The 23,697-nt window shown below is 50.4% G+C and overlaps 7 protein-coding genes across 7 annotated transcripts; 2 read left to right on the top strand and 5 right to left on the bottom strand.

The window, feature by feature from the left end:
* Positions 1 to 712: 712 nt before the first annotated feature.
* On the bottom strand, positions 713 to 2,398 carry F5J12DRAFT_782967 (uncharacterized protein; the record flags this gene model as incomplete). The annotated part of the gene is made up of 7 exons (XM_051742791.1): positions 713 to 769; positions 838 to 987; positions 1,204 to 1,320; positions 1,357 to 1,526; positions 1,684 to 1,897; positions 1,966 to 2,163; positions 2,255 to 2,398. The coding sequence occupies 7 exons, from the start codon at positions 2,396 to 2,398 to the stop codon at positions 713 to 715; spliced, it is 1,050 nt and encodes a 349-aa protein (XP_051599661.1).
* Positions 2,399 to 3,894: 1,496 nt separating this feature from the next.
* On the bottom strand, positions 3,895 to 5,146 carry F5J12DRAFT_721230 (YjeF N-terminal domain-containing protein; the record flags this gene model as incomplete). The annotated part of the gene is made up of 7 exons (XM_051741301.1): positions 3,895 to 4,024; positions 4,117 to 4,463; positions 4,551 to 4,574; positions 4,627 to 4,664; positions 4,759 to 4,894; positions 4,995 to 5,042; positions 5,102 to 5,146. 7 exons carry the CDS (start codon positions 5,144 to 5,146, stop codon positions 3,895 to 3,897), a joined length of 768 nt encoding a protein of 255 aa, XP_051599660.1.
* Positions 5,147 to 5,839: 693 nt separating this feature from the next.
* F5J12DRAFT_721183 (uncharacterized protein) lies at positions 5,840 to 10,161 on the bottom strand (the record flags this gene model as incomplete). The annotated part of the gene is made up of 16 exons (XM_051741295.1): positions 5,840 to 6,047; positions 6,273 to 6,438; positions 6,814 to 6,948; positions 6,997 to 7,164; positions 7,319 to 7,440; positions 7,492 to 7,581; positions 7,702 to 7,776; positions 7,828 to 7,839; positions 7,918 to 8,011; positions 8,314 to 8,434; positions 8,488 to 8,659; positions 8,696 to 8,972; positions 9,060 to 9,724; positions 9,782 to 9,954; positions 10,016 to 10,081; positions 10,132 to 10,161. 16 exons carry the CDS (start codon positions 10,159 to 10,161, stop codon positions 5,840 to 5,842), a joined length of 2,574 nt encoding a protein of 857 aa, XP_051599659.1.
* Positions 10,162 to 11,802: 1,641 nt separating this feature from the next.
* On the bottom strand, positions 11,803 to 13,013 carry F5J12DRAFT_832736 (uncharacterized protein). Its single transcript, XM_051745795.1, has 5 exons — positions 12,911 to 13,013; positions 12,642 to 12,855; positions 12,419 to 12,561; positions 11,983 to 12,360; positions 11,803 to 11,919 (listed from the first exon to the last, which is right to left on the bottom strand). Exons 2-4 carry the CDS (start codon positions 12,692 to 12,694, stop codon positions 12,260 to 12,262), a joined length of 297 nt encoding a protein of 98 aa, XP_051599658.1. The 5' UTR covers positions 12,695 to 12,855; positions 12,911 to 13,013; the 3' UTR covers positions 11,803 to 11,919; positions 11,983 to 12,259.
* Positions 13,014 to 15,979: 2,966 nt separating this feature from the next.
* On the top strand, positions 15,980 to 18,585 carry F5J12DRAFT_742679 (WD40 repeat-like protein). Its single transcript, XM_051742040.1, has 10 exons — positions 15,980 to 16,175; positions 16,231 to 16,293; positions 16,361 to 16,598; positions 16,654 to 16,736; positions 16,799 to 16,908; positions 16,995 to 17,218; positions 17,280 to 17,501; positions 17,599 to 17,746; positions 17,825 to 18,495; positions 18,557 to 18,585. Exons 1-9 carry the CDS (start codon positions 16,021 to 16,023, stop codon positions 18,106 to 18,108), a joined length of 1,527 nt encoding a protein of 508 aa, XP_051599657.1. The 5' UTR covers positions 15,980 to 16,020; the 3' UTR covers positions 18,109 to 18,495; positions 18,557 to 18,585.
* A 215-nt stretch (positions 18,586 to 18,800) lies between these two features.
* Positions 18,801 to 21,200, bottom strand: F5J12DRAFT_832666 (heterokaryon incompatibility protein-domain-containing protein). The gene is made up of 6 exons (XM_051745794.1): positions 21,077 to 21,200; positions 19,744 to 21,029; positions 19,632 to 19,687; positions 19,543 to 19,576; positions 19,315 to 19,490; positions 18,801 to 19,262 (listed from the first exon to the last, which is right to left on the bottom strand). The coding sequence occupies exons 2-6, from the start codon at positions 21,016 to 21,018 to the stop codon at positions 18,872 to 18,874; spliced, it is 1,932 nt and encodes a 643-aa protein (XP_051599656.1). The 5' UTR covers positions 21,019 to 21,029; positions 21,077 to 21,200; the 3' UTR covers positions 18,801 to 18,871.
* A 55-nt stretch (positions 21,201 to 21,255) lies between these two features.
* On the top strand, positions 21,256 to 22,667 carry F5J12DRAFT_892911 (uncharacterized protein; the record flags this gene model as incomplete). The annotated part of the gene is made up of 4 exons (XM_051747612.1): positions 21,256 to 21,451; positions 21,510 to 21,588; positions 21,641 to 21,803; positions 21,870 to 22,667. 4 exons carry the CDS (start codon positions 21,256 to 21,258, stop codon positions 22,665 to 22,667), a joined length of 1,236 nt encoding a protein of 411 aa, XP_051599655.1.
* Positions 22,668 to 23,697: the final 1,030 nt, after the last annotated feature.

Raw genomic sequence — 23,697 nt, 5'->3', positions numbered from 1 at the left:
GGCTGGCCGAAAGCCAGAGGTAGATGCGCCTATTCGTTCCTAGACACATATGCTTATCCTGGTTAATTTTCATTTATCAGTCTCAGGTCAGTGCTTGATGAAGCGATGATACACCACCGAAGGATCCGTGCTGGATATCAAGCTGCATACCAACCAAATTACAGTAACGAGGCGGCGACCGACGATGTCCAGATCACCAAACTATACTTGAACTCTACATCTTCGAACGCCCCACTGGTTTAGCAAGATCTCCAGCGATCCGAATGCAAGCCACACCCTGGTTTGTCCGCCTTGATTCTGAAAAGCTATGCCTTGTATCGTTGAAATGCCAAGTCTGAGACTATATTTCTCGCTACGGCTCCTAACCTTTATCTCATGACCTTACAAGGCGTGCTCGTTGTGACTGCTTCAGCGTTCGTCACGCCTGCATCTGTATCGCCTTATTTCCGGCGCGCCCGCGCAGAGGAATACCCCCGTGTGATGTCCAGATTCCCCCCGTACATCGGCACAGGTATCCAATACGTCCGAAACGAAACTGGATTCCCGGAGAGCTATTTGTAAGTGTACGTCCGTCGAACCTGTGCTGACTAGTATGCTGACATCACCTTGCATCCAGCAATCAATACGGCCCAGTCTTTAAAATGTTTATTGGTGGCTGATACCTAACTGTCATCTCCTCTCTCGATGGCATCGCCGCAGTCTTGCGGGACCATCACACATTTTCAAAAGCCATTCCATCCAAACCGAGCTGACCCAAGCGATCGCCGGACTGCGGGAGAATGTCCCGCGCTTACAAGAGATCCTACAGCATCAGATAGCTCCCATGGTTGGACGTACCTTGGCCAAAACGTCCCTGAATAAGTTTACGTCGACATACGTAGCATGGCTGCTGCGAGAGGTGGACGTTTTGGGGGTACGTTCCGAGAGGGGGGCAACAGCAGTGTCATTAATGGAGGCGGTGGGCAGATGTCGGCTCGCAGCGTCGTGCTATGGATTGTTTTGGCCCATCGTTCACCGATGATATTTACGACGACATAAACTGCTTGAACGAAATCGTTTATGCAAGGCTGCATAAAGTCCTATTTAACTGGCGGCGACCGACAGAAGCGCTTCATCGGTCGACTCCACACGTGCATTTCTCGGGCAGAGGAAGGCAGCGCATCGGTGCACGTCATGGAAGGTACACTCCACATCTTAACTTACGATGAAAGAAAAGGCCTGGCTGCTGCTTGTCTTCCTCTGGGGATCGTACGCAAATTCGGCAAACATGACTTCTTGGCACTGACAGAAATTCTTGAGGACGAAAAGCTCGCCACGCAGCTGTATGCAGACATGAATAGCATGCTGCACGCACACAAGGATATCGGGAGGCGCGACACTCCATGGACTATCGAGCTTCCTGCTTTTCTCCGCACAGATGCACACCCGCTCGGCGGGCTCTCGCTGGCTGACTCGATCGTCCACAGGAGACCGTACGATTGAGGCCAATATCAACTCCCTTATGGCAGGCGTCATGCGATACAGAACTGGTCGTGAACGCAGCAGCAGGTTGACGAGTGATGGCACATAAGGGGAAGTATGTAGTGGCACACCAGATGGGGACGCATTGGGACGGGCGATGGATTGAGCAACCGGACAAGTCTGTGCTGGATTGGTTTGCAACGGGGAGGTACACGAACGGACTGGAGGGAGCTGATGACGACGACTCGACACGACCAAAGCGAACCGAACTGCCGTTCTTCGGTTTGGGAGCAGACGTGAAATCGTGAGTGACCGCCATGGTTATGGTCTGGGTAGTCGAAGAACTGAAATGTTCTCTTTTCACCACAGTGCAAGGAAGCTGATTTGTTCGTGGTGCTGTACCCCCAAGACAAGCACATGTGTCGACAAGCAACTTCTGCAGGAATCACCATTGGTTGCTAATTCAGCTTCCTAGTACTTACTTCTCACAGGTAGATAACGTACAGTATGTACCAGCAATGCACCACCTCCTTCATAGAGTCGCACAACTTCGCTTGATCTCTCCTCCAACGACTTGAAACATTTGAGCTTTATCCTCTCCGTCGTCCGAGAATATCGGAATCTCAACGCTCCCTGGATGTTGTAACCGACGCCAGCCCCGAAGACATGCGATGGGGAGTCAGCCGCCCATTGTGAGGCCGGCTGTAGAAACAGAGCTTGTCCTCATCGCGCCAACGACGTAGAGAATGGGGATGAGGCAATCTGTGTATCTCAAGCAGGTTCAGGAGCCGACCTTAAAGTTGCTATCAGGAGGGAAATGGGTGTTAAGGAACTTGTAGTAGTAACCGTAGAAGTCCGTCTCGGAAGGATTTGAAGGAGACTTATTCGAACTGGTGTCGGACTGGGTTGGGTCAAGGTATGGTAAAACAAGGTGCATGGCCGTTCCCTTGGGAAGCTTGAATCAGTCCACATGTAAGTCATAAGTGTTCAATAATCCCATCCAACGAAATGAACGATTTGTCCCACCGCCGACGTCCCAGTCTACAGGAAAATCCTACCTATAGTGAAATAGACCAGGGACCGATCCCTTTCCCTATTCTCTCCGAACTCGTGTTATGCACTGCAGGGTCCTGGCATCGAAATTCTCCGGTACCAGCTCGCCTCTCTGGATCTCGGGACGCCACTTGCTTGCGGAGAGTCGAGCGCGAGTCGCATGTGTTTTTGGATGCTGCTCGTGGTGTTGCCGTTGCACCATGTTCCAATGGCAAGGTTAAAAGGAACTATCTCAAGCTCCAAATCTCCCTTTCGAACGAGTACCGGTAAGTTGGTTCTCCTTGTCCTCATGGACACCTTTGTATCCGTTTCAGAAGTCCATTCAGAAAGTTCCGTTGTTTTTATGTTGATACTGCCACGGACGGCAACCTTACTGCGCGAACAAACTGCCCTCGAGCTTCAATTCTTCCAATCAAATGCGCGTCCCAGCGTGAAGTATAACGTTATGCATGTGTTGCAAACGTACGTACTGTAATCGTAAACGTCTGATTGATGGCAGTATGAGAAAAATTCAGCTGAATGGCAACGTTCTGAGACAAGCAGGACAAAGCAAGGACTGCGCCTGTAGAGATCCAGTTACTTGACGTTATTACCTCCCACCCCGTGCCAGTCTAAGGCAGGAATTCTACACGACGCCACACATCGGAGCGTAATGATCTCCTGATGGCAAAATCCGGTTCTACCGTGACCTGACAAAGGTGAAGCAGGCAGCGCCCTGTAAGTGTTATCGCCGTGTATGTACGCAGATAAGGACCAGTTGCATGCTTATTTGCAATCAGTCTTGTGCCCAGCCACAGCTAAATGAAATCAATCCAGGAAATTTTCAATCTACGGGAACAGATCCTGATCCACCTCTTTCCGTGTCGCGTACACCTCATGCACCGCATCAACTCGTGCGTTGTACACGTAGGAAGTAGCGGGACATGAAGAACACCTGCCCGAATCATGAGCTTCCATCAAACAAAGGACGTAACTTTATCATTGTGTACTTCTAATCATATCGATGGCGCTGTCTACTCACTTTCCTAAATGGCAAGACCAGCTCGATATCTCTTAGCTAGGTCTACAAGGGGAAATCCACAATAGGAACAAATTGGTAGTACAACTACAAACACTCGAACTCCTACTCGTCAGTAGCTCCGCATTCAGCGTTTCTTTATTTAAATTCCGTCGCCAGGTGCCAGGTAATTGGATGTACATAAACATTATGTGATCCGTGGTCTGTGCAACACGTACGATACCGGTGCAAAAGTGGATTACACCGTTCCAGTGCCGTGGGTTGGCGAGACAACCAAACCAACGGACAAGGTATAGTAATATGTACCAGTATGTACCAGACACGAGTAAGACGGTCATTCCGAACCTTAGCTCTTCACAGTTTCACAGATACTGAGTCCTGACCGCCCTCTGATCGCCAGCACTTTGTTCTCCCTGTGCCGGAGGGAGCTCCACGACCTGTTCACCACCAGGATACTCTGGAAGATTCAACTCATAAACTCTCTCCAATGACCTGTGCAAAGTGGCACGGCGAAATCATCATTTCGTATTCGAAAACGAACCGACACGGCACTTCTGAGAGCGAATGAGCGCTTGGCAACTCACCTAGGCACGAACCTCCCCCCCAAAAAATGTCTCCCCCTAAACCCCCTTGCGCCTTCCTTCGGCGCCGTCAAACTCACCAGTACTTCAGGATGAATGACCGTGCATCCCTCCACATCCGGTCCCTTTTCAACATCCCATCCGCTCGGTATATCCACCGACACGATCGGTTTTCCCGATCCCTGGATCCTGTCGAGTACTGCATCGAACGGCGCTCTCACAGGTCCTTGAAATGAGAAACCGAAGATAGCGTCGAGGATAACGTGCGTGGTTGGAAGGGCTGTTTCAAGAGCGGATATGTCGGATGGAAGCGTGGGGATATCCATATTGTCACATTGTCGGTGGAGGCGCTAGTATCGACGTGTGTATTTGCGCAATGCATCATAGTTCGTGTTGTATATGTTAGTCATTGTATAAAACCCTTGATATTGACCTACCTTGTATATGTCTTTAGAACCAAACTATTTGTGCAACTGTAATGAACTTGCAAAGAACCCGTATCGGACCCCTTACCTTGGGCATATATACCACCGGTTGATACCCAAACATCGCTGTAGTCCCCATTACCCACACCACATTTATGACCATGACTTCGTCAATACCACGACCCAATAACCAATCCAAAACAAAAAAAAAGTGACGCACAGAGATGCCTGGCGGCAACAAGCCCGTCACCTCCCTGATTCCCGGGCCCGCAACATACCAGCACGTTCCGATACGCGTCCCGAGTGTAGACCTTGGCGAGGGCTTGTGCACAGGAGAGCCCAGCCAGTTCCATCAACTTCCGGGTAGTATGCGGTGTGATGTGGTCCGTTTGCGTATGTGGGGTGCGAGATAAGTTCACCCAACAAAGTCCAGTGAAACGAAAGAAATATACACACCTGATCCAAGCTAAACGCTCCCGTCTGACTCATAAGCTCCTCATCGATCTAGCGCATGTGCAGGCATCCCAATCACGAGAGCCTCAATACGAAAACAACACACCTACCTCCCTGGCGATCTTGGCAGTAAGATACCGAATGGTGGAAGTCATCGTCGTTCGTGTGTTCAACACTTTGGTGTCTTTCAAGCCCGACTCCATCTGCGGTCTGGTGCTGACGATTCAATGACGTAATCTACACCATTCACGTCCTCCAACTCGAACATGCCAAAAGTAAGACAGAAACAATCATTGGGGGGCTTGATACGCGAAGCCCTTCGCACCGCTACTACTATCTACATACAAACCGATACCGTGCTACACTGCTATACTGCCTATAGGTATGTGACTACATACTGCACATGGCTCATCGTCCCCTCGGAACCAAACTCTTCTCTCTTTATTGTAAAGTGAACAACAGAAGGAAAATGTGTGTGGAGGAAGGAGAAGAAATAAAACAGGGAGAGGGATCTGGAGTATAATGAATGTAAGATCAGAGTGGATAACAATTGGCGACGACGAAACGAAACCCACGAGGCAGACAAAGCTAGAAACAGGAGAGAAAAAACCGCATTGAATACGCATTGCTTTCAGTTGGTTGGATTGCCATGCCGTCTACTCCCGCCTACAAAAAAAGCCAAGAGACGTACAATAAAGGGCCAAAAGATTTCTGATGCCAGAGAGAAGAGAAAAGAATGTGAGAAAGTGACTTCAACGCCGCAGATCGTGACCGGGTAAATGAGAACGTGGCGTCCGCAAAGTGAGCGAACAAGCGAAACCGAGTGTATTGGAGGAGTGAACTCGGCCTTACTCTTGCCTATCTCGCTGGCTACCGTCGTCCATTCTCCGTTGGTGTTGTTGATTCTCGCTATGTGACGTAGCAGAAGACCCTGTAGTATCTCCTCCGTCCTGTTGTACGTCTCCGTCTTCAGAAGGTAACAACATCGGGGGGTGAAAATATGTCGCGAACAGGTTCTCCTCCTCGGGTAACAGCATTGGAGGATGGAACCCAGCACTGAACGAGAACCCTCCTGCTGTTGCTGCTACACCTCCAGCATTGGAGGAAGACGACCCAGCCCCACCTGAACTCCCATCATTCGGGGCGGATACCGAAGTAGATTCCGAAGACGCACCAGAAACCAAAGTTGCCGAGGAAACAGCAGCAGCACCTGGTGATGACGACCCACCCTCGCCACCGGTCGGCCAATCATCCGGCAACAACATCGGCGGATGAATGAACGGCTGAGGGGACCGATCGGGTTCAGCAATCACCATCGGAGGATGCCAGAACGTGTTTGAAACCGATCCACGGAACACACCATAAGGAGTGAAAAATGGGAAATCCATGCTCGATCTCCGCGAGTGAGAAGAGAACGCATGGTGAGACGCGAGAGGGTGATGTGAGGCTGCTTGCGAAGGATGTGGAGGAACGTGGTGCGCGTGAGACCCAAGCGAGATAGAGGATGGCGGTCCGTGTGCTGCTGCAAGGGATGACTGTGGATGCAAATGCGAGATACCAGAATGGGAGAGTGAGTGTGAGTGACCGTGTGCATTTGCCAGCGAAGAAGACTGCGGGAGCGAAGAAAGAGATTGGGAATGTCCATGACCATGTCCTTGTGAGTGTGACCCCGAGAAATTCTGTGCCTGGTCCTGCGACTGGGGCGTACCCGCCGACATTGCTTGTGCCTGAACTTGACCCTGCGCGGACATCGACTGCGAATGCGCATGACCATGTAGTTTCGAAGCCTGGCTTTGCTGCTGTGTCTGGTGCGGAGAATGACCAGATATCGCCGAGGTTGGGGCAGTAGACGTCGACATCATGCTCTCAGCATACGACGAGTACGAAACCGCCGACGAAGGTGGTTCGCTCGCTGAGTCGGTGCTCATGCGGCGGCGTTTAGAGCTTCTGTGTTCATCTGCGTCCGTCTCCCCATTTCCCTCTCCTTCCTTTCCTCCTCCGGCACCGCCGCCAGTAGCAGCGGCTCCTGGGCTCTCTTCTCCGTCCATCCCGTCGACACCCGAAAACGGAAGAGCGGCATCCAAGTGAAACTGGGAGGACAGATAATCCGGGTGATACGGACCAGGGTATGCATGGTGTCCAAAAATTCCTGCGTAGGCGTGTCCTAGGACACCTCCGATATGGATCCCGCCTAACGTGATTCCATTTCCCTGCCCCTCCTCCAAGACCCATGCTACTCATGTTCATGGGCATATTGAGATTCGAGACGGACCCATACCCAGAGACGACGTTGTCACCACCCAAAGCTCCCATCAACTCCGACCTACTGGTCCCTGCCGCACCCACGCCGTGCACACCAACACCATGAACACCAACATTTACGACTCCATCCTCCCCAAATTCATATGCAGCAGGCTGCGTCGTCGAATCCGGAGCCAACGTTGGGGATCTGTCTCCCGCACCGCCACCCAACCCTCCCAGGCCAGGGTCACCATTCAACTCGCTCACATCGAGGGTATCTACGTTTGGAGAAGCGCGGCAACTCGGGCCAGGTGAAGCAGACGCCGAAGTCGTGCCTGACCCAGATGACCTAGAACCAGGCGTTCGGGCATCGCGATGGTGATTGCTATTGGCATTGATGTAGGACACTTGAGAGCCATGGGTATCTGCAACAGATCGGCGCGCGGCGGCTGCGGCTGCGGCAGCAGACGCGTCATGGCGGGATCGTTTACGTATCACGTCAGATTTCATAGATATGGGGCGGGCGGAGCCATGCAATTTGTAGCTGTCCAAATTTCATCGCATCACGGTACTAGAGAAGGCAAGAAGGACTCACTAGAGGCCACATCTACGGTACCCCAGAACCGACCACGAGTATATGTCAATCATCCCTCTCGTGGAGATCAACGAAAAGCTGAGCACTCACGCATTACAAACGGTCTTGCCCTCGTCGTCTTTCCTCCAGAGTGGTGTCGCGGTTGTATGACAGTTATAACATTGCGCCGTCCCGTTCGTCCCAGCTGAACACGTCGGGCACATACGTCGCCAGCACGATCCCATAATGAATGAACCCAAATGAACGATGATCCAGTCAGCGTCAGGCTCCCCCCACCTCCCCAAAAAAACATCTTGCTTCCGAAACACCAAAACAAGGAAACCAACACCACCCATATCCCATCGAAAGCAAGGAAGAAAAATAACGTACCTGACACATTGCCTCTGCCTCCTCCGCTGTGATTCCCATGCGTATTTGTGTGCCCAGCTCCGGGTGGGCTCTCTCCAATATTATCACCACCCCGTGCGCTGGCACTACTATGACTACCGTGTACGTTGGAAGAGGTGGACGCGTGGATGGATGTATGAGTGGATGTATGGGATGTAGAAGTAGTGGGATGTCGCTCGGCGTGGTTGGACCGCATGGTTTTGGGGCGCGGGCGTTTGTGCTGTGTTGAGATTTAGTTGTGGAGAGTCCATTATAGGTCGGGAGGGGACGCACCAGTTTACAATACAAACCACACGCATTACAATTTAGCTCGTCGTTCAATCCGCGCCTCCACAAGGGGGTATGTGTCGCACCGCAATTCGAGCATTCTGCTTTGATGGATCCATGGGTACCTCCATGGGCACCGTTAGTATTTACATTTCCACCGCCTGGAGTGTTCACAGCGCTCGCACCGCGTCCACCACCTGACGCACCCCCCGACACACCCGATGCAGTGGCACTAGGGCCAGTAGAGGACCGAGTTAGGTGTGAGGAAGTCTTAACTGTCAAAGAGGGACGACCGCGGGTTCCAGTGCTAGGACTGGGTTTAGTATGAGTCATACCGGCACTGGGGTTAGTTTGGGTAGTCAAATGAACGCTTGTACCGACGTTGGGGTTGGTGACGGTAGCTGGGGTGGAAGATGAGATGCTGGGATTTGCAGGGCCTGTATTTGCATTAGGGGTTGAGGTGGCGCTGGCATTGGATGTAGAAGTGGCGCCTGTATTGGAGATAGGAGGAGAAAGACGTTGGCCGTAGGGGTATGTGTCGGTTCGGGGTGTCGATATCGAGGTGTACATGAACGCACCTGGGAGGTCTTGCATGACGATATCACTGTCCCCGGGGGTATTTATGGCGTCCAATGCAGAAGACGCGGAAGGCGTCTCTTCGTTGCACGAGTCGAGGAGTTCGTCGAGGGGGAGCTCAATGGTTGGCCTGAAGATACTTAGGGCATGGTGAGATGTGGAAGAAGAACGTGTGACGTCCTCGCCGTAGTTCATAGGTGTGGTCAAGGTGGGGATTGCTGATAGGAGAGCTGAAGGACCGAAGTCGTTGGAGAACAAAGAGGGGAATTTGAGGGTAGGCTGCTGCAGAACATGAACGGCAGAGGACGAGTGTTTTCGCTTACGGGATGCCATGGCCGGGGGAGAGGAATCCTGGTCGTTGTTGGAGTCGTCGCCTGCGACGGAGTTGTGGTTGGACGAACGAGTGGCCTGACGGCCGCGTCTAGCGGCGGAGGTGTGTGAATCCTTGAATTCGGGACAGGGTTTGAGATCGGGTTTGCTGAGGACGTTGTTTGGGGCCGCAGGCGACGGCTGATCGACTGAGAAAGTGAACTGCATGCGTTTGATGGTGCCGGGTATGGCATTCTGATTGGCTTCGCGACTGCGCTCGCGTTCGGCTGCGCGTTGGCAGATGAGATCTGTGGAAGCGTTGCGCTTGAAATCTGGCGCCTCGAGCTCTTCGATGCTCCTGTGGGGGGGCAATTTATTGGAGGTGTGGGTTTGGCGGACGAAGTGGGGGACGCACCTGCCCTTTTCTCTGTCGAGCTTGTCGCCCATGTTCTTGGATAACTTTTTGAATTCGCGTTTTGACCTGGCATTGTCGGTGTCGACGATGAGGGACTGGAGATGCCAGAGTCTCCAAGACAGGTTTTCAAGACGCTGGCCCTGTTCGAGGTAGCTGGCAACCTTTGTGCACACCTGGGAAGGAGTTGAGTCGAGTCGAGCCGAGTTGAGTGTATATACGCTGGTAGTTACATACCTTCCATGTCTTTGTTAGCGACTCCGAGTCGCTTAGATTGCTGAAAGCAACAAAGGACTTGTTTCCCTGATGGCATTTGTCAGCAAACCAAACGTCCCTCCGCCAACGCGGCTCACTTTGAACTTGAGGTTGACGATGGATGGCATGCGAACACGGAATGTGGGCCCAAAAAAAAAAGGAAAATATAAGTAAGAAATGAGATATACGAGGAGACATTCAAAATATGGCAACTCGTTCCCACCCCTCCAATGCGGACACGGAATTCTCGTTCCGATCGTCCGTTACACGTGTTCCTGCAACACCCTTTGCCCTAATCCAATTGGTAACGGCATGTCCACGTGCAACACAGCAACAAGTCACGTGTGGCCTCCCCCTATCACGTGCCTGGTCTTCTCCTCACCCATATGCATACCCAATCTCGATCCCAACAAGTCGATCATCGCACTCAATAGAAGACGCGACACGTTACGACGCTCCTTCTCTTCCCCCCACATCCACATCCTTCTCCTTCGCTGCGGATAGATACCTCCAAAAAGCCATACCCTTTCCCCCTCGCCACATTCACATCATATGTCCTCACTGTCAGCCGCCAACCAGCACTCGACCCATCCAGTCCTTCCTCAGATATTTAGTCATGTGTGCAGTGGCGTATCCATCCTGTACATATATATGCTCGGCGTGATGTGGCAACCTTTATACACACCTATGGCCGGCCACCTGTAGGTGACTTGCTACACCAATCAGTCAGCTTGCCGGCACCGCTTCTGCTGTGCTGCGACTAGAACCCAGCCGCAGAACCCCCTAAGTAACGAGGCAACGTTTCCAGCAGTCACGAATGTGCCCGACTCCAACGGAACACTGGACCATTATTTGCCCGTTTTGGCAGGAAAGTTTTGCTTGTGTTTATGGTGTTGCGGGGGGAATCGGGTGTCAACTCATCGAGTTGGCTCTGTCATACTCTATCTGGTCCGGACTACAATCGGGCATCAATTATCGGTGCCATCGGGACGATCCTTGTGATTGTCATGCTCGATGTTTCTCTTACTGAATGTCGAGCACGAGGGAGTGTACATACGTATTACATACCATCGAATATCCTCGCATGCGAAACTGTCCGTGTACATTGACATGATATTGTTCATGACCTCTATGAGAACTGTCACTAAAGAAAGCAGGGAAGCGAGTGGTCTTGTACTTGTTCCCTGCAACGAGCCATGAACCCCACGCTCTCGAAGCAGCCATGGCCGCGAGTCATCCCATCAATCAACGGATTAACCAACTTAGGCATCTTGCGAATATAAGTGCCTGGTTTCTGTCACTGACAAATCTTCCATCGACTGGAGTCAAACTCTCTCGATCTCGGCACATCTTCGATGATATGATGGTGTGATATATACATTGATCGATCGGAATGAAAAGTTAGCGCGTTGGTGATTCCTTTGGCACCGATACGTAGGCGCGCGCTTCCGCGTTCAACGATTGTCGACGATGTATGTATGGCAAGGGGTTAGGGTATAGGTGGTTGGGTTTTGTTTGTTCCATTGCTTCTCTTCCTCTCGCTCTCCCCTGACCGAGCGACACTCCCAGACGAGAGTTTAATACTTACATAATAGCAGATGACACCATACCAATCGTTCATGATTAGGTTCGAAATCTGAGGAAAGTTCTAGGTGAACACTCGCGCATACATAGCTCATTTCCATCGTAAACCCGCCATCACAAATGGGGACGAGTGCGCGCGCACGAGAATGTGGGATCGTTGCTGTGCTGTTGTCGTACATATATGCATAAATTATGATGGAGCCCAACACGCCGACTAGCACTTACAGAAACTGATGGAACTCGTCCCAGTCCACAGAGCGCTCAACGGTCGTATTCATTTATTTCTTCAAATTGCCAGTCCAGTGAGTAATGCTATGCCCGTCTGCTACGTCATAGCATTGTATGCTGGACTTCACGCATTCAAGTGTCAAACACATAGGGACGAGTAATACGCACACTCACTTCAAGTGCTTCGTTCCAGAGTGCCATCAATTTAATGATGTAATTCTGAAACGAACCGCCGTAACTCGATACGAACTTGATCCTGTGATCCGGGGAGCACGGGAAGCGGCTATGTAGGCAAGGAAGACTGCCAAAGTCAGAGTTATCAGTGTATTACAACACCGAATCGGTGGGCGCCCGCGCCCCGAAGAAGGGCCGTACGGTTCATTGTTCAACAGGTCGCAGAGAGAAATGCGTCCTTCACAATAGGTGTTTCCCAACATGCTCCTTACGCGGTGTCGTAAGGACGCCTTTGGACATGCAACAGGAACTATCTAGCACGTTAACAAGCTTGGCAGTTTCTGGAGAAAAGCTTGAGTTGTTCGAAGTACGTATGGTCAAAACTTATGCTAAACTTACTCTCAGTGGGCACTTGTGGTCGACTTGCTGTGGACAAGAAGTCACCGTTTGATTGCCGATGTCCGGTGCTGACAACCAAGCTGGACATGGTGCCGAAGGTGCCCACTGGTGTACGGGTGTTAAGTCCTTCCCAAAGAGTAGGCCTTCTGGACGAATTCGGAACCCATTAGTTGTGCTGAACTAAGAATGCTGGTCGCACTGAAGACACAATTATCACACTCACCGCAAGGTAGCCAAGGTAGTCAGTGCATGGGACCAAGCCGCGGACGTAAGCATGCCTCAAGTCGTGACCTCATGCACACAATAATACCATTTTCCGTTCACCGAGCCCGAGTGATTGTCCCATCATTGTCTCAGCTCGACACGCGTTGGTCTGGTTTGCGCTCACTGACCTGAGGGACTTGTCCAATCCCAATCCAGTGGATTAAAACGTTAGCCTGCTCGTAGGATTTCGGATTCTAGACGGGACTTGACAGCAGAGACCAGGTTTGCCAGAGGAACAAGTCCAATGACTGTACGGTGTTGAGAAGCAGTACTTGTAATACGTAGCGAAGGTAATCATTTCGACTCACCCAGAAGAAGGGGTGCATTGCAGTCAAGCTCGTAATGGCAACCGTATTTCGTTTGACGGGTTCGAACGTGGGAGGGAAGTTGGTGGCCAATGGATCCATTGTCCCGGAATGCCTGAGTTCGATGGAAAAGAGAACGATGCAAATTCTCCTTATTCCCATCCTCCACAAGGGGAATAGAGAGCTTGAATATTATTACATATGTATGGGGACAGTCTGATCTATTCATTTGATCTATTCATCATCACCTAATGTACCGTAAACTAATGAAGGTTGGCAACGCCATTTCACGCACGACGCTGTTTTCGAAATTACAGTAACAACAGTTTGGTAAGAAATGACAAAGGGGAGAACTTCGGTCATTTAGTGGTCAGAGGGGCAGCGTTGATTTCTAGTACATGCGGAGCTGCTCTTGATCACTACAGTTAGTATTCGCATCGCATCAGGGCATCAGGTACACGCTTCCCTTCCTTAGCCAATTGATGCAGGCTGTAAATTCGTTGTGCTGAATGGAATTGTGGCTCCTCCCAGCTGAGTAACGTGTGAATATCATAGCGGCGCACTGCTGCAGCCAGTTGCCAACAGAACACTTCAAGGGGTTAGTCACACGCTGATCTGGCCCGCTTCTTCCTTGTTCAGTACTTGCTTGTCATGCATCCTTGCGTGCATAGCATCCATTTCGTGTTACGATAGGCCCACATGTGGAAGTTTCTTCCTGTCCCCAAGGGTGTCATGCTGATAACTATCGCGTCACTGACAGATATTGCGAAGGGAGGGCGTTCGTGATTGCCGACCTTGGAAAGGACGTTGCTTGCCACACTCACACGGGCTATACATCCGTTAGTCAGGTCTCAAGATGTCCTGTTCCATTTCTGTTCCCACGTCGTGGTACCTTCGATGTCTTATGTTGCGATTAGGTGATCTATGCAGTCTTTCGTGGTGTGGTGCATCGAGAGGAGCCTCATCTGCAAAACTACCCGAGGGAATAAGCAGGTTATACCTGCCTCCGTTTGGAAGTGACTTGTCGTAAGACTCGCTAAGACACTTGTTGGCCAATGAGAGGGCTCGCTCAAGTGCGAAAGAGCTGTTAACAGCCGCGTCGCGTAGCTGTTTCCCAGATGCTACTAGACAGTTTGATTAGGTACAACCGAAGGCTCGCTTGTTAAGTATAAGAACCGCTTCCTGGGGGACGTGTAAGGCGGAATTGTTCAGTCGGCTATCCTTTGACCTAAAAGAAGACGAATTCTAGGCTGGGCGCATCATTCTTTGGGTGCAGTGGAATGTGCGTTCCATGTGTTCCGCGATAGAGCTCACGTTCTGTGGATTGGACCATGCGCCCCGGGCTACGAATTCCGTGATTGTGCGGGATGGTAGTTCGGTAGACTGGCTAGAATGGCCTCGAAGATGACGGGTAGTCATCAAAATGAAAAGGCTTCGGAGCAATCAAGCTGGGAGGGAGCTACAATTATCAAATTCCCTCGGCACGTGTTGTGATATAATAGCGCGGCCTACACGATACTCCACAATTTGGCAACGGTTGGATGGCTATTTTCCTCGTTGCTGCGGTCTCGTATGGTGCGAAGCCTATTCGATAATTGGTAAGTGTTAGCTCGTACGTGGCCCGCAGATGGAGTTTCCCCTAGGCAAACAAGGCGCGCTCTTAGGCGGAGTCCGTATCACCGTCATAGCAGGTGATCATCTTACCGTTGGCATGTCACAATTCTTCAAATGAGAGATACGAAGAAGCACTGGATTAGCAAATTTAGCATACCGGAGTTGGAGAACTCCAGCGATTGCAATGGAGCTCCACCTCGGCTGGCCAACATCATCTTCTCAACGTCGGGGGATGCAGGAAAGTCACAGATCGTGCCTTCACCTATTTTGCCCGACGGCAAGAGAAGCCACCGACACAGTAAGCCATCAATTTGGATATGCAAGAGGTCTTACAAGACGTGCTTGACAAATGGCACAAGTCCCGCGGAGAGCCCGACGGACCGTCGTTAACCAGCTTCCTCGTACTGCATCAAAGGTACCTTAGACACTGTAATATCATATCCGGGCACGGGCTACTGTACCGGACAACGACTGTTATGCAGGATGGCGCGGTGTTTCCCAACGTCGTTCCATACCACTCCATCTCTTCCGCTATGGATTGATAGGTGGGAGGGTTCGGAATCACCATGTGTGGAATGTGGTATGGGTCGCCAAAGCGTCGGGTCCGTCGATCCATTTGTGTATCTTTTTTGCAGCTGGGGGATTATTGGCGCCGATCCCATTGGCTGTGAGAGATATGCATGTCCATACGGAGCAGGTGCAATACGCGATGCGACAGCGGGAGTAATGTGTTTTGATCCTGGATAGCAAGAGAAGACCGGCAGAGTTGGAGTTGAGCGTACATTATTTAGGGGAATTGCGATATGGCGAATGCAGTACGCCTTCGTGAAGCACAATCCATAACAGTGTTACGCACTGGGGTAGCAAGTATTCAAGTCCCTTGTCGGGACTCATTTGTCGAGAACAGTGAGAAGGCGGCAGCTCCCATCGCTCGTCGCGATACACATAGCAAACGGTGAATTCTTGAACTACATGGTACTATCTTTCACCATGCCACGAGTGGGTGCATCAGCCCACGGAGGATGCATGATATCACCTAAGGGAATCAGGTTTGCCGTACCGAACTCCGGTCATCCACGTAGCTATTGGCTACGACAGCAACACAACGGCGAGCTACCACTTCCTAAATGAGTGCTTTTGCGGCTATGTGTGATATGTCAGTAGAACCGGCAATCGGCACATGGCATGAGTTCAAGTCATGGTATGAAGATACATAGGTGGGTGCACGCCACCGCCGTGACCAGTAAGTAGCCTTCATCCCAGTATTGTAGAGAGTGAATCGTCACAAGTGGTAGTTAGGACGATTCAGAAGATTCGGGAGCGTGAGAGATACACTACGTATGTAGGTCAATGCAGACAAATATTTCCTACGGTTCGTAGCCGCCTGATGCGTTGATTCTACATCTCGAACCGCCCATCATGATCGATACCACCGGATCCCAACCTAGCGAGTACGATACATTGCAAGTGCCAGTCTACAACGTTACGTCGAGAGATATGCGTCTGCTATTGTCGCACGCCGAGCTGGACCCCGATCCAGATTTTGAGTACAACTTCGCTCGAAAAGCCCTCTGGCAGGTCTCTTCTTAATGACGATAGAGAACGTCGTCTGAGCTGGTTTGAAAAAAGGTGTGCAGATGGTTCGAGTGCGTTGTTGCAGTGCGAGAACAGGTCGTTCCAAATAATTCAGACGTGAGTTTTCTGTTTTTGGTTGAGGTGGCCGACGCCTCCGTCCAGATTCACATTCAGCTCTTCATAGATCCCCTGGCGAACAAGGTGAGATAATAAACGATGTTAATTCAACTGTATACATGACTATCTCCTTCCTCAAACCAGGTTGTTTCGCTTTGAGCCATGCCCTTACGCTCCGTCAGCCATCCCCGATCGTAGATTTCTTGTGGTATCCCAGTGCGCTGAGACGAAATCCTGCCACATACTGTTTCGTTGCCTCGGTGCGCGAATGTCCCGTTAAGCTATTGGATGGCAATGATGGCAGGGTATTTCACGTCATCTTTGCCTCATTACTGAGCTTGGAAGACTGACTGCTTCCAGCTCAGAGCATCCTACCCTATCGTTGACCATCGCGAACGCCAGATCGCACCTCACAGTTTATTATTTAATCTCACTGCGGATAAGTCCGCGCGTTTCCTTGCTACGGTGATATTCGGGTACCGAAACTGACATTCGTCTGCGTCAGGTTGTACTGCGGCTTCCAAGATGAGATTGAGATATTTGACATCCACAGACCAGGGGAGGGTAAGAGATTGCATACCAGACCTTCAAAAAAGAGTAAGGAGGGGCTAAAGGGTGGGTTTTCCATTATACAAGTAAGCTGATGGCTGGTGGGGTTAATCGTCGTAATACTCGTATTTGGACATCTTCGCCATTGGCAGGCATTGTGGCGGCACTTTCCTTTTCTCCAACAGGCACCTATTTTGCGGCTGGCACCCTCACGCCGGCGTCTCCTGCGGCTGACAATATCGCATTGTATGACGGATCAGAAGGTATGCAAGTCCTGTCGGTAGGCGGCGTCTGGACACGTGAGAGTGGTGGAGTCATGCAGGTGCTCTCGTTTAATTTCATGTTTGCGACGGTGCGCTCATTTGTATTCGCTGATGTGTGTTGTCTCTTCCCGCCAACTGGTTTAGCTCATGTTCAGCCATACTGATGCATCTAAGCTGTACGCTTCCTTTAGGCGGAGTGATTGTGTGTGGGCGTGGGACCTACGCAATGCTTCAGCCCCTGTTTGCCGTTTCGAGCCGGAGGAAGTGATGCCGATAAGGGCCCCGGGCAGCAGTGGCTGGAACAATGACGCCGGTGTACTAAAATACAATCGGACTAACCAGAAGATACACTTTGACATTGAACACGGCGGACGTTGGATGGGAAAGGGGGATCAGGTGAGTTCTAGGGCAGGTCTAATGTCCTAGCCGTGCTCTTTATACTGCCTCTCACTTTTTTGGGGGGTTCTGCGATTCTAATCGGTGTATTGGTTAGGTAGGGAACATTGCAATATACGACCTTCATGCCAACCACCACCTCGTGGAGACAGGCATGGCTAGAGTTTCTGGTTTTGGAACTGGCAACACAGAAAACGATCCGATGAATGTCATCCGGCCAGTTCAGGAGTTCAAGGCTCACGCAGGTTGGTCCCTACCACTTTAACCTACATCTTACCCCTCCGAGTTTTATGCATGTCTCTGACTACCAATTGATGGAGTAGACGCCATCGGCAGTGTGACGTTCCACCCCTTACTTCCAGTCCTCCTATCTGTCTCAGGATCCCGACACTTTGATGCCGAGGCTAGTCCCCACGTTTCCTTCACAGGAAGTGAGGGCAACGCACACTCAGACTCGGACTCGGCCTCAGATAGCGGTGAAGGTGAAGGAGCTCAATGCTGGAAACGGCCCTGTGGTGTCATTGAACGTCGCAGGGCGCGTCCACAGCCGACAGTGCGCGACGCGTCGATAAAGCTTTGGTATCTTGGTGTCGAGAACAATACATGAAGCGCAGCAGTCAAAACAATTTCTCAAATGTCATATGTCAACACTTCTGACTACTGAGGGTATATCATGACGCTTCTCGTCCACCGCTGGGTAGAGGGTTGATGTTAATTGGCTTGATTTCGTGGGGTATACAGATGTGTCTATTTCACATTTAAGCACCTACCACACAAACTCGATGATCCGCCTGAGGAACGCCTACGTTATTGGTTTCTTATATACTTGTTCATTGTAGTGGACGGAACGAATAATCTTGGTGGGGGCTCTGTCATCTCTGGAATGGTAAAATGATGATTGATAAGTGTGCTAACGCAATCTCATAAGAAATCACCCAGGAAGGGTTGACATATGTGATCACCAGGGTGCACATTGTAATGCTATTCAACATTGCTGTCGGTTAGACCATTCTCCAGGATGAGCTTTTGATAGCAGAATTGGGCATTACACGTACTGTGTGGGTCGCTCCGTGTGTCAGTTATCATACCCCATCTCCCTGGCAGAGAGGAGCTTTTGGCACCGTAGGTTCGCTCCTTACCATGTCCTAAATCTTTTGTATTTGTGAACAGACCTCCAGCGTGTGCACTGATCGGCGAGAGTGGTCCCTTCGTTCTGATATCTCATCCTCAGGACAAATGTGACCCGACTTCCATGCCAAACCATCTTAACGAGAGAAGGAGAGGAGAGACAACAGTATGGAATACCGGTAGCGCCACTTATCCTTGCTAGCCTTACGTCGAAGTGTACATATCCAACACAGATAGCGATACTACATTTCACATGGAAGAGCAAATCCCCGGAGTGCAGATGTTTCCCACAAGCCCATTCCTTCCTCCATCTCCTTCTGAAATAAAAGAGGCACCTTCTTATCCCCTAGGTCATGTAAGATTCCCCATGCCGATTCTTGATTATTGATAAACCATTGGCAACTTGCACCTGCTTTGACAAGCGACTCGCAACACATCATCAATTTGTGCTCCACTTCCATTGCAAATTGGAAATCAACCGCATCCCACATGGTTGTTATCACCCTTAGACGACCAATTGCCTCCCCGCACATGTTTTCTAAAATCTGCATATTACGTTCGTCGTCTTGCGAAAACCCGGCTATCACATTGTGTGTGTAGATCACACCTGTAAGCCTGATAGACCTCTGGTATCTGCTTAAGCCTTAGTTAAATTTTCTGGCTGGAAGGAGTCAAGTTGACTCACATCTCAAACAATTTCCTGAGTATTACCTCAAATGATTGTGGTTCGAACGCTGGGGTGTCTATAAACACGTAGCGTTTCCCTTGGCTGATGCGCGCATACGCGACGACAGCTATTGTAGGGACTGTGAGCCTATCTGCCCCCTCTTCTTGTGAGGTTCTGATAAGACTTTTGATGATCTGCTCCCTAATCAGTGAAATGTCCGATATCAAGACTTTGCCATCAGCCTACACTAGTCTTTCCGGAACCTGATCCACCTAAGACCCTGCCAATCGGGTTTATAGAGGTTACGAGAAGGATCGGCTGATGGTAGTACATACGCGATGACGATATCGCTGGGTATGATATCTACAAACGAAATCTGCGGCAACCGGTTCTACATCGACATTAGTATGTATGCAGCACATCGAACCACGCTTTAGCGGATCGTACCTGTCTGGCCAGGGGGCCTCTGATGTTCAGGTTATTGGTAACTTTGTCTCGGTAGGGAAGAAAAATTTGCTTGAATTCGGTCGGCTCCTTGTCGTTCCAGGCAATTGGGTGACGGTAAAAACACCGAGAGTAGTTGGAACCGAATCGCCGCATTTTAATGACAATGGGACTCTGCTCTCCAGCCTTTCGGCATGCCAGCATGACGGAGTAGAGATCTGGAGAAGACCGATCGTTCTGCAGAAATAGCCATATTTGAATCCCATGATTAGTGTCTGTGAACGTTTGAAATCTCTCTGGATATGCCTTGATGTCCGGTGGGTACCTTGCTAGCTGGTGGCGTCTCTGGAGAGCGTCTACATCCATCCGCTGTATGCTTGAACAATCATGAAAGCAGCCAGGCTCATCTGCAAGAAAGCTGGGGGACCACCCTATGTCCTTGCGCCCTGTCCAGTACCATGCAAATATACTTTGGTCGTTGGTCATCCGTATGATTTCTCGTTGCAGCCGAAGGAATGCGCTTTTTCCTTCCCCATACAACATTGGTATATGAACGCCAAACAGCCCCAATAACGAGTATGCTCGGTCTTCCTCTCGCGTCGTCCTCCGGTGTGCAGCCCAAGACATAATTTGGGCCACACTGGGATTTGACGAACTGAGTCCTTTCTCTAAGACATCCTTTGAAATCCCCGTAATGATGCTCAGAGTTTGCGCTTGGCCATGCTTGTCACCGACAAGTTCCCAATTCTGATTGAAAAAATGGACATTCGAGGGAGCAATAAGTTCCTGAAGCGTCCACCCGCGCGAAAACCATTTGGGCCAGCCGTTGAATTCTGGGTAACTTTTGTGGTCCTGTTGAGCAGGGAGCCTTCGGCCATCGACGTCATGGAGGAAGACATAGCAATGATCCGAATTGGCATACCACACGTACATGGAGTTGATGGCCTCGGTAAGTTCAGCACTGCTCCGCTTGTCGATGCAACACGTGTCCGCCCAGAGCCAGAGAAATTCGTCATGAAAGGCCCGCTCGCAACACTTGAGTATTTTCCTATACCCACTGCGCCCCCGTATCTCGTCTCTGGCAGCATCATCCATCTTCGTAAGTCCTTCAATATCGATGTACTGTACCTCATCCACAGGGTCACCCCAGCAGTGAGATAGTATGGCAAATCCTGTTTCCTCAAGCATTGGACTATAAATCTCCACCAGTAGCCTGGCATCCGAATGAGTTTTCCCTGTTTCAAACTCCAGAAAGGCTGCTACGTTGATCAAGCGCATCGCACATCGAGCTATTGGTTTATTAGTATCTGCCTCGTCCATATGCTAACTAGCGTACGAGGCAAGGAAGCAAATCGGTGGACGCAGAGATTGGACGATCGAGCGGATTATTGCCGTTTTCAGTGAGGTTGGCAGATGGGCATTTCAGCTGTCCAACATCATCGCACTGATATCAGCCAAGGCCAAGGATGGAAAGCATGAGTGCACGTGACACCGCTTTTTGTCTCTTGTTGGTACATGGCAGAGGTGGTGACAAAACGACTGCACATCTCCGGACTCACGCCGTCCATCACCTCCTCTGACATCCACCGCAGGCTCTCCGCCTTCGGGTCAGTCACATCCTTGGATGGATTCGGACAATTAGATGCACTGGGTGACCCGAGACCATTTGCACATGCCACGTTGGAGGGCAAGGAAAAGGATATTGCTAAATGTACAGAGGTGTCTCATTCGAATGACTCTTGCTCGTCTTGACTCTGTCTTGTCCACAGGTATGAATGTGCTCAGTGGGTCCACATGGAAGGGAACAAAATTGCGTGTTGGAGAGGCAAAACTAGATTATCACCAGCGGTACATCTCCCACCCTTTTGTCGATCTATTCCTCCTCACCCTATACTCTCAGCATCGCCTATCTGAACTCCCTTTCACCTCCTCCACCTCGTACTCCCCGCTCAAAAAGACACCAGCTCGCCTTCCCATCCACCACACTGCCACTCAATGCACCTCTCTCCCGTAATGATGCAGCGAAAACACCAGGCTGGGTCGTTTTACCTTCTGGAAGGGTTGTTAGACCTATGAGGATGAGGCCTCTGCAACCCTTGGAACCGACATGAGCTATGGGAGGTTGGCAGGGAACTCGGGAAAAGACGGGTAAGAAGGCGAAGAAGAAACAGGTCCCGCCATTACGGGCACATAGACGCTTGATCGACCCAACAAAATGGGACTCGACCTATCTGACAGGCACGTTTTTGGAAACGCTCGTCGTCCCCTCTGCTTCTTCTCTTCCTTTTAGGTCTGCAGCCCAGCCCACCATTGAGCTACGCCCCACCGAGCTCGAGTCTGACGAAGAGGAAAGCAATGGTGAATATGTCCCCTCTCAAAATTTTTCCAACATCATCCTTGAAGGTCAACCACCTTCACAAACCACTCCCACTCCCACTGCCAACTTCTCCAACCCTAGCTTTGGCACAGACATTAACATCAACATTCGCAAAGAAACATCCGCTGCACTTACGCTCCTCAACACGATATTCGGAGAGACGGATGAGTGGGGCGGACGCGAGAGTGTTGACGAATTTGACGGTATAGATGATGGTCCCGGTGATCATTCCACAATGGTCGTTGATGCTGGTGCGGGTGAAGTAGGTGAAGGCGAGATTGAAGAGGTGCCTTGGCATGCCTCCTCCAGGGAGGGGGACGCACGAATAAATCCAGTCGATAAGGTGTCCAGCTACAAGAAACGAAGGGAAGGTATCCAAATGGGAGACTCGCACCTGACCACTGCTCATCTACCCGCGACTGCTACTGGCACCATAGTGACTTCGGAAGCGGACACTGCCAGTGCAACTGGACCGACGAAGATGAAGTTGAAAGACTTGTTTGCGCCGAGAGAAGAAAAGCGTAAGTACCTCTTCCTCATTGTTTGGTAGACTATATTATGTTTGCTTTTCATCTTGGCCTTGATTGTTATATTACAATGTTGGAGTGAAATGACCCCTGTCCTTACTTGGACTTAGGCATGTGATCATGTTGCTCACATAAGTGATTAGAGTGCACACATACACTAGTATAATTTACCTAGTCCCTCAGTAGCTTGACAGACTACTGAGGGTGAGTGCACTTCTACATAGATAGAATATCCTTACTAACTTGTATAGTTCCCTACAGGTACTATACTCAATATTAGTAGCTTGACAGACTACTGAGGTTCCCTACAGATTCCTCTCTGGGTTTCCCCCCACAAACTTCTTCAGGTTATGAGCCCCACCTAGTGGTGGAACCTAAGAGGAATGGCAGTGAAGAGATACTGGACTAGGGAAGGCTTCATCTACATCCCTGAGCTCAAGATGAATGGACAGAATTGGAAAGAGTATTGCACAAAGATACTCAAGGTTGCATGAATCCAAAATGTGGAGCAAGTATTGGTTGGCACAAAGCCAAAACCAAGGCCAGGTAGTGATGAACTAAAAGAATGGCCAAAGTCTAGTGGAACCACAGACTCTATTCTGATGTGGAATATGCCCAATTCCATCTTTTTGTGCATCAAATACTATGAGATGGCCCATGAAATGTTCAACTACCTAGCAACTACCTATGGCAACCCAAATCCTACCTCCACTCCTGTAAAATGTGTCAGCACACCAGCTGAACAGTCAAGCACTGGCAAGGATGAACCAAAGGGAACAAATGGCGAGTGCAAATATGCACAAGCACCATGAGACAAGTCACTTGTACTATGTGTGAAGCCTGATGAACTGTCAAGTGAGCCACCTAAGGAGGTGAGGCTCAAGGGGAACAGTCATGATGAGGCAAGAAGTGGTGACAGAGTAAAAGCTGAGGCTACAGTTGAGGTGGTCCAGCAAGTCATGTCACAGGGTGGAGAAGTTGAATCAAAGACTATGAAGTCCACTGAAGACAGGCTCAGGTTGAATGGGCTGTCAGTTCAAAAGGGCTGATTGG

This window comes from Pisolithus orientalis (assembly GCF_024613125.1).
Source record: "Pisolithus orientalis strain OTSU chromosome Unknown F5J12scaffold_15, whole genome shotgun sequence".
Lineage (NCBI taxonomy): Eukaryota > Fungi > Basidiomycota > Agaricomycetes > Boletales > Pisolithaceae > Pisolithus > Pisolithus orientalis.
This window is presented reverse-complemented; position numbering and strand designations above follow the sequence as displayed.